Raw genomic sequence first — 20,774 nt, forward strand, 5'->3', positions numbered from 1 at the left:
CCACACGTTGCCATATTTCACCACTCAAAACGGACCTAACCTAACCTTGTTGGCTACTGGACGTTAGAGAGGAGAGGCAAGTGAGAAGGTTGTGACGCTGCTCTGCAAGAAGGTTGTGAGTCAGAGCAGCGTGAATAGGTTAGGCCAGAAGATGTAGAGCCATAGTGGGTGAGGCCGGATGCAAAACTGCGTGCTTATGAGCGAGCATGCTGAAGTTTTGGCTGAAGACTTACGGCGCTTTCATCTTCAAGCAGTGTCTCACTGGTGCGAATTACGGTGTTCCAGCGTAGACTGCCGCTTCTGTCTCTGAGGCTGAGTAAAGATATTGTAGGCTGAGAGTTCGCTCTTTGGCTTTTTAAGAGTAAAATTTGTGGACCACGGTTGCGCCCCCTAAATGCGAATTTTTGGTTTTGACTTGAAGGTACGGGAGAAGAATGATGCTGAACTACTTAAATCATATTGTAAGGCGGTAATGATGTATTTGTTGAAGTTATTTCTTATATTTTCGTATACGAACTGTAGTAAAAGCTATTGCTTGTGTATGAGTTAACCATTGTACACAACCCATTTATTCCCTCATATGAACGAGGTGGCAAAAATGTAGGTTATTATTGAAGGATCGATATTGCACGGCTGAAAGCGATGCTTGTCCAGAAATTCTTTGTTATATCGAGCATCACCTACCGTGGCTTTACTTCATCGCGGGTTTTCAATAAATATTATTAATGAATGATCAGAATCATTCGCAGATCTTCGCGTAGTTCGAGAGTTTCCGATGATGTCGATCGGCAGTTAGATGTAGGATGAGTTTATAAATACTTAAAGCCATGATTTATAATATAAACCCTGAAATTATTTTCATCAGTCCAACAATTTCTCATCGCAGATTTCATCGTTCGCAGCCAAGTTATGAAACGTAATACCCGAAGGAATACTGGAAATAAAGTATGAGATACTTTCGAATATATCTGAAAAGTTAAAAGTATGATATCGATGATATATTTGCAAATGGGCATTTGTGGTTTGTATAATACTACTTAAAACCACCAGAAAAACAACGTAATCTTTCGCTCGTCGGTCATAAATCATAAATAACTGCAGAATAAATTTGCTTATTAATGTATCAAAAATTAATAATAAGTACATGTCAAATGTTTTCCTCATTTTACTTACACCCATGTAACTGTCATCCTCAACTCAGCTTGTGGCAAAACTTCACTCATGCTAGATAATTGGATGCATATTTAAATATTTTATTCATTGATAATGATCATGTATTCAAGGTATAAAAATATACATACTTAATCCATTTCGCAAAGAGACATTGAATTATTTAGGTTAATACGCCTTGAATTATATGGCCCCATTATTATTTAAATTGGCAGTATCGATGTAATATCATATGTAGTATGTGTATGTAGTATAGTTAAATTTGATACATTTCAAAGAGCAGTAAGCAGGCATTTTTATTACTCAACCCGGATCACATTTTTGACGAACTTTGCTAGTTTTTCTCAACTTAGCAAAATTAAGCAATCTGTGCAGATGCACACATATAATAATAATAATAATAATAATAATAATAGCGGTTTCAGCGTTTATTAGGCCGTAGGCCTGTCGCCGATTCTTTACATCGCAGAACATTCAAAGCATTTTGCGATCTCGAACTCGCAACTCAATGCTACAATTCTGCTGTGCTTAATTAACCGCCCGGCCTCCTCGCCGATTCTGACCAGAAACTTGCGCCCAGAGCTGGGATCGAACCCGCGCCTCTCTGCGTCAATCATGGTACTCTGAACTTTAACCACTGGGCCACCCTGCCCACATCATTAATTCATCCTATGATTTATTGAGGGAGCAGAAGAGAATTTTCCCATTTGCAATCGCTGTTTAAAAATAATAAAAGTTATTCATAGATATAAATTGCATTGAGTATGAACATTCACAAAATTTTTAAAAATACACTCAAAAATTTCGTGCTGAAAGTCTCCGTGATCAAGTAGAGCGTTTCTGCCGTGGCAAAGAGTTCTGGTACCTTGATCTCTTATCTATTTTACAAGGTTGATCGAGCGTGAGACGAACTCGATGTTGTTATCATGGCCGACTCGAACAGTCATTCGTCTAAAACGCCGTACTCGTATGGTTTAGCCGATGAAAGTGGGAGTTTGAACAACACTCCTCAACATGCTATTGAGGTGCGTGAATATCGAGTTCATTCAAGAAGTTTTTCTCCTACGAAGGAGAATCGATCGCCTCGCAGTCGCAAATCATCCTCACACTCGAGACCGAGAGTTTCATCAGAGTCGAGACATTATAAATCTAAGTCAAGCTTGAACCATTCCAATAATGCTGATTTTCATTATTTAGATTCTCCGCTTGCTGAGTCCGATGATGTTCGTTTGGAATCATTGTCAAACCGTATCTCGAATCTTAAGTTGCAATGTCGTGGAATTCTTGCCTCGTCTCCGTATCCTGAAATGGATTCATATTCTGCTTACTACAGAGATCATTTAGGTATGTCCACTTCTTTGTCTCCCAGCTCGCGTTTTTCTACGTATGATAATGACCCACATCAGCTACACGTGCTATCTGCTGCTAGGAATCCTTTGTCTTTGCCACTACACAGGACATCGCATTCATTTGATAAATCACTTGATTATTTTCATGATCTAGGAGATTTTGACTTCCATGATGAGCTATCTTTGCATTCACATGATAATAGATCAGAAATGGTGCCATCTCCAGCTCCATCTTGTGCTTCAACTATTAGAATGGCTGGAAATCAGAACCATCTTCCTACATCTGGCAACATTGCTTTTGTTTCTCACAGAGATATAAGTTCTCATACCTCACTCAGTTCACTGCAAACGACTGTTGTAGGAAGCCATGAGTCTTCTATTAATGTGAAGGAAAAATCTTTGAAGAGCCTGGCCCTGGAAGAATCTCAAATTCATCTACATCCTCAAGTTTCTTCTGAGAACACATCTAGTGATACCAACCTTCACAATCCTTCACTATTTCTATTCAAGAAGAAAGAATATCAATCTTCCAAGCCTTTTAAATTGGAATATGATTCTAAAGCTGCAAATTCTCAAATTTTGGGCTCTAAGAATTTTATGTCTACTGTTGAAAGTAGGCCTAATCATGATTTTTCTTCATGCCAAATTGATTCCTATGATACCAAAATTAATTCAGCAAGTTCTTCATTGGATAACTTGTTGGATCCTGGCCCAAACAGTTTGGGATCATTTGGTAGCCATATTTTGCCTTATTTCAAAGAATTTGTTGAGGATCTAGGCCCTGAAGAATATCGATGGTTCTACAAAGCAGAGACGGACAAAAAGTGGATCCCTTTTATTGGATACGACTCCTTGCGTATTGAATGGAAGTTCAGAGATTTGCTGCAGAATGGACTAGCCAGTACTCAAAAGATAGCATCTTCAGATATTTCTGTTGAAAATGGCTCGACAGGAACTAATGAAGCTGATGAACGACCATTTGATCTTGGAGAAGATGGAACAGTTACTGTACGTGGAGGCTTGTATGAAGTAAATGTGAAGATTAAAAAAGGTCAAAGCATCTACTGGAAAGGTATTTAACTTTTTTTTTTTTTGGGTTGCTCACTTTATTTCATTGCCTTATCCTCATTATTGTAGCATGATTTCATATATTCTGTTTGTTCAATTCAAGGTTAACCAAACCTGGTGAGACCAAAGAAGATGAGACTTTTAAGTAAACATACATTATTAAATTTTGAGTTGGTCAATATATGGCAAGTGGCACTGTGGCAATTATGCTAAGACATTATTTACCTAAGTTTTTAAGCCTCATGTGCATGCTAAATTATTAACTACTAATATGTAAGTCCCAACTTTATCCCCCCCCTTCTAGATTAAAACTTTTCTATTTATGAATGAAATCTCACAGCTCCAAACTCCAGAGTTACCAATTTTTGATACATCTGGAATTGTGCTGCCTGATCATTCAGTTTTACTAACAATTAGATTGGATATAATTCATCTAGGGAGAATCTTGCAGCTTCAAAAATTGCAGGGAAGATCTAGTTGCAATTTGAATGGTAGATATGTTGCTTGCCAAGTTGCCATTCCCCCTTCACCTTAACTGTTATTAATCTGGATTGTTGAAGTGTACTACTGTAAAATGTCCAGTGCTACAACCTGACTAACTTCTTTTGCAATTTTTTAATGATCATTGAATTTAATAAACATTATACAGATGAATTACCGGTAATCGTTCTAACGAAATAAACGTATATAGAAGCAGATGTTACTGTGTGGAATCTTGCTTTCTTTAATACATTTTAATTTGGAACCTTAGTTGCTGCAATCTATAGTTGCTATAGTCATAATTTTTCCATATTATCTATAAGAAGATTCCTGTAGTTAGAAGAACTTGAGCCTAAGCTAATATCTATATAGCTGTTTGTTTTTTTAATTTCTGAACTTGCCAGAAATTTCAATGTTGACTTGCCAGAAATTGCAATGTTAACTTGCCAGAAATTTAAATGTTCAACATTTTATGTTTTTATCCTTGTGTGAATCCATCAAATAGTGTGAATTTTAAATCTCAATTAAATATTTTAACAGGTGAAGTGTTTGCAGTTTGTAGAGGCATCTGGTTCTATGAAGGAGCTTGGGCTCCATTGGATGAAGAGTTGGCTGAGAAACTTGAAGAAGAACATTTAACTCACTTCAGAGGACAGCCTCTCAATGTTCCTGGTGTAGCAGACTCACAAAAACAAGGTAAGCAACATGGCTGCAGACATAGGTGCAAAATTACCCCAAAATTTTCGAGTACTGGTATTTCCTACTGAGTGATTATTATGGTGCATCTCTTTTGCCTTGAAATTTTTTGTCTTTTGTGAATGGTTGTGACTGAATTTTTTTTCAAATTACTATTAGCTGGTTTGCTGACCACAGCTAAGGTTTTCCTTATAAGAAAACATTTTAGCTTAACCTGACTGTTCATGTAATTTTTGAACAGAATAAGCAATGGTTGTTGTAGGAATATCTTCTGAAACACTGAAAACCTAACAAACAATCAAAAGTTTGATTGCAATCTCTGTGAGCAGCTCTGCTGCGTAATGAGTGGTATATAAATGGCCGCATGTGCTCTGTGTCTGATTCCTAAATATTCCTGTTTCTATGCGAAATAAATTTTCATCATATTCATTCATTCTAATCTATTTCTGTACCTACAATATTGAAGGGTTTGCACAGGACCCCTACATTCATGTTCTTGGGACTCGATGAGTAAATATCCATGCCCTACATGTAACACTAATATAAAAAGTGAGCTCCTAAAATCAATCGGCTCACTTGAGCCATTGACTAATTTTTTCATTATTTTTCCTTGCCTTACATTTTTAACACTGACAGGATAATGCTTTCTCAAATTGACCTAATTCTAATTCTCTTATGACTTTTTCTACAGCGGTTCACCGGTTGTCTGTACCTGGGGGCTCTGTGGAGTGGTTCAGTGCTTCTGAAGTTTATTTGTCCCTTGATGCCACTCCCGCCCGACTCATGCGTTCTGTGGGCAAGAAGCTTGGCTTCCAGAAAAGTTTGTATCAGAAAAAATTAATTCACCCATATTTGCAACTAACTTCAATGGTTTAACATCATTTTATCATAGAATAATTAAATCTTCTGCATTCCATTAAAATAAAATTTCATGAGTATATTCATTTTCTTTGACAGTTGAACAAAATTCTGGCATCATTACTTATTAATATGCCTAATTGTTTGCATCATTGTCAGCTGGATACAAGGTGCATCGTGGCTACAGCCTTGATGCGTGTGCCAGCGACAAGCTGCCTGACATCACTCATCTTGTGTTCGTCATACATGGCATTGGCCAGAAGATGGATACTGGCAGGATTATCAGAAACAGTACAAGGTATATAGCTGTTTTTGAATATCTTTCATGCATTGTTACTCAAGAGAAAATAGTCATTGTACAGAGGAAATTGTGTGATGATGAAATTAGTTGTGCTGACATTAGATGACAATGCAAGAAAAGTTCATTCCTGTTCTAAACTTTTTTTCATATTTTTTGTGTGTAGGCATATTAGTATTAGATGGCAGAATTAGCTTGTCAAAACTAGGGCTGTTAATGGCCATAGAATTCATTTATTTAAATTTTCAGAGTCAAACAATACCAATAAACAAGAATAAACACAAATAAACAGTACTTCAGAAGACGTTGGGTGAGCAAAATGCAGGTTTTAGGAAGTTATTTTAATCTATTGAACAAATGTAACAACATTAATTTTCGAGTTATAGAAAGCATTGAATACTAAAATTCCTGTTGGAATAAGTACCTGCATGATGCACATAAACATGATACAACACAAAAATATGGAACTGTGAAAATAATTCTGAAACAATCTTGATAACAATTGTAACCTGCTCTTTGATCTCCCGGCGCTAGCTAGAATTTTTGTTCGACTTATTGAGAAAACAAATAAGAAGATTATTAATAAAAAGCATGCTCTGTCTTCAAGCAAATTTGCATAAAAAAACATCTTCTGCCGAACTATACCAATATAGGTATATATAGATACATCAAAACTTTGAATTAGGTTTAGAAAATCAGTAGAAAGTCCAATTTCTAATTTATTTTCCTTAAGTTAAATTTAGTTTTAAATTGAGTGATTGTTGTTTACCAATGAGCTTGTCTTCCACTCAGCCTTCGAGACAACGTGAACACCCTCAAGTTGCGCTACCTGAAGGAACAGACAAATGCCCAGGCTGGCAGTGAGATTCTTGACCAGCAGACTACAGTGGAGTTCTTCCCTGTCGAGTGGCGCTCTCAACTGACTTTGGACAATGGCCTTATTGACTCCATCACTCCCCACAAGATCATAAATATCAGGCAGATGCTCAATGCTTCATTCATGGACATAATGTACTACAATAGCCCTCAGTACAGAGAAGAGGTAAGTTTATGCTACTATTGCTTCTTACATTTCAGTAACTGGGTTATTTGGTCTTCAATGGCAACTAAATCAGTTCAGGGTTAGGTTTTAGAAAGTGTAAGAATGCTATATGTTTACTTTATGGTTTTAAATACATGGTAAGGAATTGATTCATATGAGGTTCATCGGAATTTTGTACTATTACTTGAGGTAATCCTCAATTTTGACCAAATATAAGCTAAAAGCTAATAATTATTCTCTTCCAGCAAAGGTAGTTTGATTCCCTTGTCATGTTTTATTCTTGAGCGACAGTGAGAACCTATTGCTCCGGCACCTACTAAACCTGACTAAGATATTAACTTTGTGTTCCCCATGGCTCAGATTGTTGCCATATTGTCCCAGCAGATATTAACCTTATGTTCCCCATTGTTCAGATTGTTACCGTGTTGTCATCTGAGCTGAACCGATTGTACTCGCTCTTCACTGAGCGCAACCCTTACTTTGAAGCAAACGGTGGCAAGGTGTCGGTTGTCTCTCACTCTCTTGGCTGCGTCATCACGTATGACATAGTTACGGGCTGGTCGCCTACACCCCAGCTCTCCACAAACTTCCTCCAGGCAATGGTTAGCTCAATTGACTATCAATTATTAGTTATGTGTATTAAAACTAGTTAAAGGATTGTGTAATTTTCAGATATTGATGTTTTTTTTAACTTTAGTTTTCTTTTATGTGTGTGCAGAAATGCCTGTAATCCATATTTACTGCATCAGAACAATCTTAAGCTCTTATTTGTTGACGTTCTTTACTTCTTAATGTTAGTTGTCTTCATCTGTGTTGAAAATGTCTTGACACTAACCTGTGCAGAACGGAGTGCTACTCTCGCAGCAACAGCGCAGCACAGACAGCAGCAACGGCGTGCAAATGCAGTCTGCAGTCCAGCAGCTCCTACATCAACAGCTCCGACACTCACAACAACCAAACCTCAACTTCAAGGTTCTATTACTCAAGTTTAAGTACCGTACTACGTACCTATTTACTCTTTTTTTCATCTTTGGATCATTCATGTTCTGCTCATCTATGCATTCCATACTTGACTCTTTTCTGTCAATACTACTTATATTGCTAACAATTAATAATTTTGAAGAAGTTTTGCTGTGAAAATGTATTGAATAAAATTCTTAGGTTTCAATCCCTTTTTCTTCATGTTTCTCTCTAAATATTGGTCTATTTAAAATATTTAAAAACCTTTACATTCTTCTGTACCGTCTTTGGCAATAACCAGCTATAATCTAACAACTTGCTTATCTGGATGACTTGTCATGATTTAATTGGAACAAATCTAGTGTTCACGTATTCTCGCTTGAATTTTGTAGTTACGTAGAAGGTTTAAATGTTAATTGTTATCACCATACAGATAGAGAACTTTTTCTGCCTGGGTTCACCACTGGCAGTGTTTCTTGCCCTGCGCTGGCGCAAGGACACCGGTGCTCCGCCCCTGCTCGGCAGAGATTGCTTCAAGAGGATCCTCAACATATTCCATCCTTCCGATCCTGTTGCTTACAGGTTTATTTTCTTTTTTGGAATATTTGGGAGCAATTGCTTGAATCGTTCCCGTTGTCACATTGATATTCATTTTCTTTCTTTATGTTGCATACTACTTGAGCATTACATTTGTGTGTCAAGTGGATGCTTTTCCTACCGATAAAATAATTCAATTTATACATTCGGATATGAATACCTTAGCCACATCTAGACCTGTGAGCAAGTCCCGCTGGTAAACACAAGGACTTGCTTTTTTACATTATATCAAAATCATTTTGTAATGTTGTAATCATTATTTTCCACCTTGGTGTATTTTTTATGAGCGTGAACTTTTATAGTTACGTGTAATTCATTAACGTTTTGCAGACTTGAGCCGTTGATTGTGCCAGCGTTTGCAAGCGTGGCTCCAGTGACACTGCACTGCCACAGCGCAGCAGACAAGCTGCCTTACAGTCAAATGCCTCTGGAGCCTGCAGCCTCTGCCGCCTCATCCAAGGACGGAAGCTCTGACACTAAAGACGTGTCGAGCACCCCTAGCTCGTCGCAGCCCACTACGCCCGTCAAAGGTGTTCCATACAAGTTTTCTTGATATTAGCTGCAGTAACATTTACACTACTTATTATTAGTGTTGTCCGTAAAAATATTAGTGCTGGGACTGCTGGCGTCTGATGCAATTATTTGTAATCGGAAAAATCTTAATCAATTGATCCTTACATATAATATCCCAATTAAACTCTTGATTACATTATTCAAGTTCATATAGAACAATGTCTTTTCAGCTACACTGAAGTGCTTTCATGGAATTTTTTTACGTTCGGAAACGTTCCCATTACCTCAATTTATGATAAGTTTTATGGTAAAACACGCCTGAAAAAAAAAGCCTATGTAAGGATTTTTTTCAAGTATGAACCTTTAAAAGTCAATCGTGAATCAAATTACGTTGCTTGTTCCCTATTTGGTGTGTAACTAATTCATTTGAATTTTCCAGGGGGCTCAAGCAGCTGGAATTTGTGGGGTCTGATGAAAGGCAACAAGAAATCTAACGAGCAAGGAAGCTCTTCTACGGCACCACCGAGTGGCAGTGTTTCAGAGACTGTACATTTCAACGCGTCTGCAATGGCATCATCTGAGAGCTGTCAGTTGTCACAAGGACAACGAATCGACCATGTCCTACGCGAAGGCAGCATGGAGAGCAGCTACCTAAGCGCCCTCACTTCACACACCTCCTATTGGAGCAACTATGACGTTGCCCATTTTCTGCTGACTGTGCTGTATCCACACCTTCAGACGTGCTCTACTTCAGCAGTTGTAAGTACAGTGACGTCCACCACTACTACCGTGAGTACTACCATCTCTGGGCTTGGTGTTGGTGTGCCATCTTTCAGTGGTCTTACAGTCTCTCCCGTCCTCATGACTGATGGTTTGAGTGCGACAAATCTTATTGAAAGTGGTCCGTCAGTTTCTTCCCTCCCAATGAGCTGTAATGCCACATCACTATCCCATCTGGCTGGCATTGCTTCATCAGGTCCTGGAATTAACATAGCCCCAAAAATGCATGGCGACAGTGCATTTTCTGTTGTTAGTGGCACAAATACTATGCCAGTTAAAGCTCCAGAAACTGCAGGCTCTCAAACTACTACAGGCTCTCGAACTACTACAACTACTGAAGGTTCACCTACCAGGTCTCATCCCTCTAAGAATTATTCGAACCTGACTGGTCTCTCTCCTGGTCACTCAAACTTCAATCAACATTCTGATGTTGACTCCAATCTATCTGGAACTTCTAATATTACGGAATGCGGGCAGACTCCAGGCCATCGAAATGTAATCTCTGCTTCAAGTTTGTCTGGAACTGGGTCTTCAACTAGCATTTCGGCCACCATTGCTGCCTCGCTGTCGCCGTATCGTTTCAATACAACTGATGGCACCAGTATTTCAATGAGCAATACCCTGGCTGTGTCTCATCCTGAAACCTCGTTGCGTTATGCGTCAGGCAACAAGACAATTGGAGTTTCTACAGGTTCCAGATTTGATTCTAGGTCTACAGCGAGCACTGAGGCAACTTCAGTGCTTGGCTGGAGTACCATTGATAAACCTACACTTGTCTCGACAAGTCTCAGCTCTGCACCTAGTATCAGGTTTTTGAGTCTAACGTCGACAGATTCCTCAGGAGCAAATGGCAATAACAATTCTTATATTCCTGGCACAGGTATTACTTACTCATCAATGGTTGCTAATCGCGACCGTGAAGAAGCAATGGATATTAAATCCGTATATTCAGCAAATAATGGTGCAGAATATCCCAGTTCCAAGCAAGTGGATGAATCCTCGCCATCTGTACTCACAATGTCAGGCTTTAATGTACCGTTTACTAGCACTGGCGCATCTTGTACCCAAACAACTTTTTCTGCGGGGGGCACTGATTCTCGCACAAACCATTTTGTTAATGTTATGAAAAATAATGATCTAGCTGTGAACCCTGGTTTCGGTATCAATAACTCTCGGCTGAGCACGAGTTCTGTCTCTATGTCTGTGAATAATCCTGGATTAAATATGAGCAGTTCTCTGTCCATGGCTAGTGCCAGCATTGGAACGGGGAATCCTGACGTGTCAATGAACGGCTTTAGTGGCATTTCTTCTGATGGTTCCTCCATGCTATCTAACAATTTTTTTGCGCCTGGCTTGCAACAGGGCAACTTTTCTGTGCCCATTGCTGGGTACTTGGGGCCAATGGCGAATTTACGCGAGGGTGATAGCATTTCCCAGGGTCACTTTATGAGCAGCAGTGGTGATCTCATCCAGCAGTTCATGAATGAGAGTGGATTACGGATGCCTAATACCAGTGATGGCAGCTCATATTATTCCATGCCGCCTTCTGGAAGCTACGGTGGCAGGTGAATCGATTGCATTTTGTGAGCTTAAAAAATTCCTCATCATTATGTAAATTCGAAGCCATGCTTCCTTTCCTTAAAAATTCTGCCTTGCGAAGAAACATTGGCGTTCTTTACATTGTTGCTATATGCTTGACACTGAAAAAAATGAGTTTTATTCTTCTGTTGAAATTAACGTGCAAATTTTATAGCAAATTAAATTGGTGGTGATTACTCTGATGAAATACTAGTCATTTGTTGGCAATAGTATAATAAAAGACATTTTTATTGTAATTGCTTCCATTAACTCAATAATTTATTAGTATTTTGAAAATATAATTGTGAGGGCTGCAAATAAATACTTTTGAATGAATAAATACAAATTTTAATTAGAAGATACCAATTTCAGATGCAACCATTAAAAACAACTTGCAGACATCATTATCAAAGCGTCATATGTTTTAATTACGGTACATACCCAATGTCTTTTAATAACACGAGGAAGTGAAGCCTTTAATCTACCTAAAGCTCTAAAGTCTTCCATATTTCTTCTTATTTCGGCGGGCCATGTTTTCTATGGTAATTTTTACTGCGAAATGAAGGCATTTTTACCTGGAACGCTGCTTTGGCCTTACTCTTGCAAAAATGATTCCACAAACGTTTGTCTGAGTCAGTCATGAAGTGCACTTGTGTTGAAGTGTTGCTTGTTGAGAAACCTGCGTATCACGTTCAGTGTCGTGATTTTTTCCATGTGGGAGTATCGACTAAAACAAGCTCATTTACCTGAATGAATATTAATTTATGCCCTGAAATGATACGGTTCTTAACCCATTAATGACAGAATGAATATTAATTTATGCCCTGAAATGATACGGTTCTTAAGTACGTTTTCCTTCGAAGGTTTATCAAGAATATTGAACAATATAGCGACTTTGTATCGGCAACAACAAAATTCCATGTTCAGCCTAAAAGTTTTGCATTAGTTTTATGAATTACTTTAACATTCCTATGCAATTTTAATAAGCCTTTTGAACATAAACGAATTTTTGTCTATTATACAAGTTCAATGTTCATTTCGGGTCACTTTTTATTGTCGTTAAGCGACAGAGCTGCAATAATGTGTTGTCACTTTATGATGCATGTTTGTTCAAATGACAGCAGCTGTAGGTACGCAATTTAGGTAATAATTGTGCTTCAATTATTGCCTTCAAGGGTAATAATTGATAATTATTAAAAATAATAATTATTATTTAAATAAAATAATTATTATTTTTGTGCTTCAAGGAGCAAAAAGATTGTGCTTCTTGATAAACACAGCAATTTTTCACGAAAAATAATGTTAATGGTTTCTTTGCACAGTTGAAAGAAATATATTATAATTCTTCAATGTTTTTATTGCCAATTATGATCAATTCAGACCTATACGAATTCTAAAAATGTAACTGCTTTAATGTACGAACATTTTATATACGTTATTAAGTGGCGAGTTTGCCTTTTTTTATCATAGAATTTTCCTCCCTTCCTTTCTTTCCTGATATTTTTAAATCGCTTATCATAGGAGATGCCTGTAGATTTTGTACCACCTAAGTCTGGTAATTGTTGATGATTAATCATTGTTTGTTACAAACAGTCTCAATTAACTTTATTTATGTTAAGTGAGGATTCGACTATTTTAGTTGTTCAGTGTGTCACGTTTAGAAGTTGATTATGTGTGCACTTGTTACACTCCACACTCTGTGTATTACTATTAGTTTAATAATAAGTAATAATGTCACTCGTTTGCTAGAATCGCAAATTCACTAAAAATATAAAAGCAAAGAAAACTCCACAAAAATTCATAATATCTTTAAAGAATTTTCCATATTTCGGCCCTGCATCCGAAACTATGTCAAGGGAGCTAAAACTTTTGTTTTCTGTTTTTCACAAATGTTAATCTTCGTCTTATATTGGTCAACCATTTTAAATCGGTTCTTTTTTTAGGTACAAAGATACTCTCCCTATGCATATGCGAGAGTCCCTAGTTTATAAATATAGTTGTGCACGATTTGCATCTGCGTACGTCGGGATGACGTCTCGCAATCTTTATTCTAGGGTCGCAGAACATAGGGGCAGGAGTTACAGAACTGGTAACTTATTGTCGCGCCCACCTCATTCGGCTGTGCGGGCTCACGCCGAGCAGTGTGATGTTCCAGTTTCTGACAGTGACTTCAAAGTTTTAGCTTCCAGTTCCGGTGTTTCTGATTTGCGCGTTTTAGAATCTTTGTATATTTTTAAATAGAGGCCTAGTTTGAATTTAGCTTATAGCTCTTACCCGCTTGAAATTGTAGATAGGTTGGTTTTGCAGCTTAGGTTTTTTGATGTAATCTTGACTTGTACTAATTACTGTTTCATCTGTCTTCTAGAATTTTCGAACTGACGATGGAGCTGAACTCACAAACGTTTTCTTTAAAGATATTATGAATTTTTGTGGAGTTTTCTTTGCTTTTAAGTTTTTAGTTTAATAGTGTATTTGTTGTGATGGTCTTATCATTCCATTGTTTTAGGCGTGTTCATGAATGCAATCCTGTTAATTGTTCTCGAGAAATCATCCTTATTTAGAAGTTATCGATAAAGCCGCACAAAAAAAATGAAATTTTGCCGCATTGCCATGTCAATGTTAGTTTTATGTTACCAATTGCAAGATGCATAAAATATCTATACTCTGTTTTTATTACTATATAGGGAACAGAAAAACGTGACATTTATTTTGGTCCCTAATTCGTCTTTATTACATATATTCCTTAACACTTCAGTTGACAGCTTGACGTTTTAAAATTGCCCGATACCGTGTAAGCATAAATAAAAAATTTAAACGTTGACATTGCAGCTATTTTCCATTCTGCAATAATGACTAAATAAAATTGGATTCCATTTTAGGCGGAGAATTTCGAAATGATTTATTAATTGACTAAACTGTAGTAAAGCTTGAATTAAAGATACCTTTTAGACGATGTAACAGCGATCTTTCGACATAGGAGTGTTGAGGTATACTAGTCGTTAAGACTTTATTTAAGTAGTCACTTTTTGTCTGTAATCTAGTCCAAGTGGCAGTGTTTCTGTCTGTAATCTAGTCTGAGTAACGACATGGTCTCAACCATAGTGATAGCTTGCTGCCTTCATTTAGGAAGGGGAAATTGTCTTAATTGCATGATCTTGTTGTTTCATTACGTGTTGTGAATGTTCCCACGAGCCTTGTTATTTTGGCTCGCCGTTCAAACTTTAGTGTTCATCATCTAGTTGAAATAGTTCTAGTCGCATTTTACCTCTATTTACTGATACAATAACAAAGTAGCTGGTCTCCCTATGAGATACCGATATCAAGGATGGATAGTCGCGCAAAGCAGCTCATTTTTAGTATTTTATTTATTATTATTTTTTTTTTTTTTGCTCATTTTGGGAGTTTGTAATTCATGTTTTGCAGGAACTTGCCTTTTTTCTAGGTTATCTATAGCGCCAGTAATTGCGGCGACTAAACTAACTCTGATCACACATTTTGTTGGCTGTATCACCGTGTCCGTGCTATGCAAGCAGTCCCTCACGTGAGGCATACGCTCAGGAAAACGACTGCATCATTTTGTCCCAATAATGAGACTTTCTCATAGCGGACGTAGCACCGATGCGCCTTCTGCTGGGTTAAATAAGGTCAGGGTAACCCACACAATAGCCTAAGTGCATCGATATTTGGACAGTCATACTCATTTCGCTGAGTATAGCTTTCGGTTTCTTCACTCTGACTTATCTACATTTTGTTCGGGAAATTTTTTTTTAGGATAATAATTTCATGATCCTATTATTTATTATGCAAGCAATTGTACAATCCAATATTCGGCTGGGTAATTCATTTTATATGAATTTGGTTCCATTTTCGTGTAAAATCTCGTATATATTTCATGAATTTCTTAGCTAAGCTCTGCAAAGAAGGCAATAAATATGTTTATGTTATCATAGTGCCTATAGCCGTACTGTGTGTCACCAGGTGGTGGTTATCTTATTTGTTTGAACTGAATTGTACAATTTCTGTGATAATTCTCTACTTTACAGTATTGAAGAAATTATAATTATGTTTCTCTTATTAGTCTGCTAATAGAAATGACATATTAATGAGTGTCTCGTCTAATTTTGTTATTGATGAGAACAGTTGTGCTGATTTGCTATCAAAGCTTTTCTTGTTATATATTTTATTTTCAGACCTGCTCTATTAAACTTTATATTATATAATATTTATTTCAATTATAATAAGTTAATTTTTAGAATTTGTTGATTCTATTCAAGCCTCTTTCCAACATTCGTATATTTATTATCTTTATTTTTCACCTTGGTATTTCTTATTGAAGAAATACGATATGAGGGTCAAGTCACTGTTCTCTTTACGAGTAGCATTCGTGTGCGTGAGTCGTAGTGTTCGTGTAGCCCTGTTGCTACGGTTCTTGTGCGTGTTCGTGTTACTCGATATATAAGTACACGAATTATCTGATCATTATTATTATTACGAGTTAATGAAGTCGGCAATTGTTCCTGTTGCATACCGACAACTTGTATCTTATGATGGCGTCAGTGCGTCAACAAAGCTGTATCATCATTATTATGCCAATGCGGCTTCCATCAGCGAGACGTATTTTCCATTTTATATTGCACTTCTATTCTGTTCTATGTTCAATGTTTATGTGCTGTGATTGATAATTATTTAGATTTTGAAGTAAAATCCTCCATTTCAATACAATTATCTTCCGTAAGTTCAAACGGGTCAGGTATTATTTTTTTATATTTTTGTTGTTGTTGTTGTTGTTTTTTTACGTTATAGATATTTTCGTCATCTAAAATTATGACGTCATCAGGTTTTCCCTACGCAAATCAACCCTGAAACTTGTGGCTGGGAGTTTTTCTTGTTTTTAATATTGTTCCAACTGAATGTATAATATCGTATCCGTTCTTGCCGACTATTGTTAATAACAAAGCAATAAAATATCTACGTTTTACATTACCAGAACGCAACTCACCAAAATGTTTACCACGTCGCCGCCTTTTTGTTGCCATTCGCTGCAAATATGTTTAATAATTACCTTTTTGTGCCACGATTCACTCTCAGAATGTTATTATATTGACATCTACACTACTCACTATCTATGAAAGTTAAATAAACACTAAAATATATGCCTGTTGATGATTCATTCCTTCTTTTGGTAGTACCGGGCACTACCGGCAGTTAGTAGAGTCCTGCTATATTTTTATCCCTGAATCAACTTTTGGGGGGAATCGTTCAATACAGGGCATAGCGACGCTATGTATAATTCTATGTATTATCAGTATTATGCATATATATTGCATGCATAATTCATGTAGACAATTGTGATCATAGAAAGTATGAATGAGTTTTGAATACCTCAGGGGCTGGAAGTTACTTCACAGCAGGGGAGTTGGACGCTCCTCGGGTTCCCGAGTCCTTTGTTGTATGTGCTGTAGAAATTATTATTGACATACTCCGTCCATTTGTTATATTATTTCTAAATCTTCTCATCGAAATTTAATATAGGATAGGTATACGCATTATGCATGTGTTATTAATAACCGAGTATAACAAAAAAAAAGTTGCACTTGCTAGTATTTTGCTCAAGTTGGATGAATACAACTACAAAGCATTAGCATACAAACTCACCGCAGCATTTGTAGCTTTTCAAGAGCTTTTCTTTCCCCTCTAAATCAAAACAATTTAAGTGTGATCGGTTAATCATGTAACCATGAAACAAGCGTAATACCCTGATATTCTTTGCTTTAAATTGTGACTGGCTTCTTCCACAGGTTTCGTGGTTCAGGATTTGTCAGATTTCAATTGTTCTCTATGACAATACTTTATATGCAGTGGATTAGTTTCATTTGTATTGGATTTTCTTTAAAGCAATTTGATCTCGTGATTCGAAATGGATCGTTCTACGGCAAATACCAACGTACCCGTAACTCCTAGAGACGACGGGGATGACGAACAAGTTGATATGTACAGAAACCCGTTGAAATTTCTCATTTGCAAGAAAAAGTTCCCCGATGTCTTGAGGATCTTGAAATTTGTGTACCCTGAATGCTTTTGGGCTTGGACTGAAGAGAATTCTGAAAATGTAACCGTTTTTGCAGAAGAAAATACAACACGTCCTCTGTCTCTTGTAGAGACTTGCATGAGGTTTTTCGAAAAGTGCCGTGAAACGCGTGAAAGATACCCAAATTTGATTCCCCAATTTAACTTTGATACGAAGTCGGAATGCTTAGAATGCAAGTGCCCTGTAGGCTACCCTGTTGCAAACTGTAGCATAGTTCATGAGGTCGAAACTCAAGCCCCAATTGCTGTGCGCTTACAAAAGTGTGAAAAATCTATTGGTTCCTTGAAACCAGACAAAAACAGAATAACCAGTAATGTAGTTAGACTGGAGTGTTTTGACTCGGTTTCTGAAACAAAATTGAATCCTACAGAATCTGGAAAAGCAAGAGCGGTTCCTGAAAGATTAGCAACGCCTGTTAACGCTGCAGAAAATTATCGGACTAATCTAGAGACTCAAAATGGAGCTTCTTTAGAGGAAATGTGGAATACTGGAAGTACTTCAAGACATGTCAGTTCAGAAACTCCTGCGGTTCTAACTCGCGCCGAATTTGATAAAGAAATCCAGTTTCTTCTTAAGTTCACAAACCCCAACTTGCGCGTGAACTCAATCGACTCGCTTGTGGATTCTGAAGCTGCTGTAGAACCGTGTGTTTTCTTGAATTCTGGTTCTAAAACGACAGAAGAAAGTTCTGATACCGATGGAGAAAACTTCAACGAGAGTAGTCTAAACGAATTTCTTCAAATAAAAGTTGCAGCGCTTAAAGATGTGCCAGAGCATGAGGCATCTAACATCAACGCGCTAACCCAGCTCAGTCTCATAGTTAAAAAAGAGATGACTAGAGGAGGGCCCTTGTTTCTGACTTGTACTGCTACTGACACACTGCATCTTCAACTTGTTATGGCCCTACTTAGATGTGGAGTAGAGCCTACTCCGATGAAATTCAAAAAGCTGTTTGATCAAAATGATGAACTCGGTTCATTCGGTCATCACCGTGTCAATGAAGCCTCCAATAAACGGAAATTGCGATCCATTGAAGCTCCTTTTGTGCAACTGTTGATGCGTTATGAATGCTATAAGTGGATTAGCGAAAATCTCGACTTATCCCTCACTGCTGAAGAAATAAAGAACTCGACTGTTCTGAATGAATTCTATTTAACCAAGACTACATTTTCCTCCTCAATCTGGATTGATGAACATATTAGAGAAAATTTGGTTCGCAGTGCATATGATTTGAACGGACATGTTATGAAATGCTCGCTAGAAGACTACTCGCGTTTTAGATCTGAAGCATTCCAAGTGGTTTGCTACATGATGACTATGTCAAATGTGCCCATCGCCCAAGACCTGATGGTATTGGACATCGTGTTGGGGTGTGGTGATATTGAATTGGCCGAAGCTTTATCTCGGGCCGGCAAGTTGTCAGTCAACCTGACCGAACAAATGAACAAGTTCCTCGATCTTTACCAGCGCGTAGACCAAAACAAAAAAACCCGAATGGAAAATATTCTGAGACGTTCAAACTTGCAAGCGAGACACTCGGAGTATGTCTGGCGTTGCATCTTTATGGGACATGTTCAGTTAGCCAAAATTTTGTTGATCAAAGGACTGAACGATGAATTTGAATGCGCAGTTTCTGCGGACAAGCCTTTCAAGCAGACATTCCGAGGCCCGAAGCCCGTTTTCATCATGCCTCTTCTTCAAAGTTCTTACTGGAAAGACCACGTTAAGAAGTGGACTGTCGTAGAAAATAAAAATGACAGTGTGACTTATCCTCCTAACTTACTGGATGCCGTCTCGAGTATTGAACATGTCTTAGATGCTGTGGTTCGACCTCTCGCAGAATTGCCTGTACGATGCACTAGATCGGCCTTCCCAGTAATCATGAACATAGCCACTCTTTCTCAGTTTGGCTATCTGGAAGAAGACCTAAGGGAAATGAGTGGTGACCTCGTGTATCACGTTTTCGGCAATCGAGGTAGCCTTCAGTCTTTATGCATGCGTCGCATTTTTAAAAGTCTTGTCAGCGCGAAGACTCTTGTGTATCGTCGTACGCATGGCTATGCTCTACGCTTCGTTGGGCCTATTGTTTTCCCTGTTGGCATCAGAAGCGGAATGATCGTCAATGGAGAAGCTATCACTGCAACAGAACCTGTGATATCGTGCCAAAGTTGTTTTGAATTGCGCAGACTATGCGCCACCTGCAGAAATCTAGAATGGCATCTCAACATGGCAATGACTAGGAGTGTATGTGATATTCTCTGCATCCCTCGTAAGTTTTCTAAACTAATGGCAATGGAATGTGTGAGATATGAAGTCGTCGCGCGCATTTCTTGCTCTCTTTTGCGAACTAAGCAAGGCTCATACAATCCTTATGATTTTAGAGCAGTAAATCATGGTCGTGGATTATCCACGCCCTCGTTGAGAAGAAATGATGAGGGAGAGGACGTTGACTCAGACACGTCTTCTGAAATAAATATTTCCAGCTTCCTCGCATCCAACTCCAGCGCTGATGAAAGTACAAGCCGTTTCAGCATCTCTTCCATCACTGGGAGATATCGTTTATGACCAGTAGCATCTTGTAGTGACTCCCCGGGCGAAACTGAAAGCAATGTCTGGAATGATGACACTTCTGATGTAACGTCTTCATTTTCAGACTCGAATTCATCTGATATCCCGATATCAAGCTCAGATCCTTCCTCTTCCGAAAATAGTGCGATGGAAGATGCGTCAGAGCCAACAAAAAAGAAACGAAATGTTCGCAAACGGAAAGTAACGAAAGCTATCCACGCATCTGAAGGAGATTTTAGCATGAACGTAGCTCAAGGAACTTTTGCTCAGTTAGTAAAGCAATCAAGTGCTGATACCGAGAGTGACTCTCCTTCAAAAATGTACGACTATGAGCAACTGTCAAGTGGTGATGAGTCGTAAGAATCATCGCAGTTACTGAATAACTCCAGTGGTATCATCTGTCAGTATTAAAATCATGTCGCCCCAAGTTTCCAGTTATTCCACGTTGATATGCACCTGGAAAGCCTTTATTGTGGAAAGATCATTTTGGAATGTAAAATTTGTTTGTGAACCAAACACGATTAATTTGCCGTTGATTTGTTCTCGTGTTTCACTTGCTGTGATTAAACCGTCGTCAATTTCATAACTTCTAGAAAACTGTTGATTCCGCTTCTCATGAATCGCGTAGCTGCAAGTCCTACTTCTTGCTGCCGTTTGATACATCAACCTTTGTGCTCATTGATTCCAGTTTTTTGTAGGGTTGTGCAGAGTTATGTCTTGCGACGAGTT

At 38.0% G+C, this 20,774-nt stretch overlaps 1 protein-coding gene across 1 annotated transcript; it reads left to right on the forward strand.

The window, feature by feature from the left end:
* The first annotated feature begins 2,081 nt into the window (after window positions 1-2,081).
* On the forward strand, window positions 2,082-11,669 carry LOC108671547. Its single transcript, XM_018159104.2, has 10 exons — window positions 2,082-3,591; window positions 4,608-4,763; window positions 5,455-5,583; window positions 5,781-5,919; window positions 6,712-6,961; window positions 7,375-7,563; window positions 7,805-7,933; window positions 8,355-8,503; window positions 8,849-9,048; window positions 9,471-11,669. The coding sequence occupies exons 1-10, from the start codon at window positions 2,097-2,099 to the stop codon at window positions 11,378-11,380; spliced, it is 4,746 nt and encodes a 1,581-aa protein (XP_018014593.2). The 5' UTR covers window positions 2,082-2,096; the 3' UTR covers window positions 11,381-11,669.
* The last annotated feature ends 9,105 nt before the right edge of the window (window positions 11,670-20,774 follow it).

The sequence above is a fragment of the Hyalella azteca genome, unplaced genomic scaffold, assembly GCF_000764305.2.
Source record: "Hyalella azteca isolate HAZT.00-mixed unplaced genomic scaffold, Hazt_2.0.2 contig12860, whole genome shotgun sequence".
NCBI classification, from domain to species: domain Eukaryota; kingdom Metazoa; phylum Arthropoda; class Malacostraca; order Amphipoda; family Hyalellidae; genus Hyalella; species Hyalella azteca.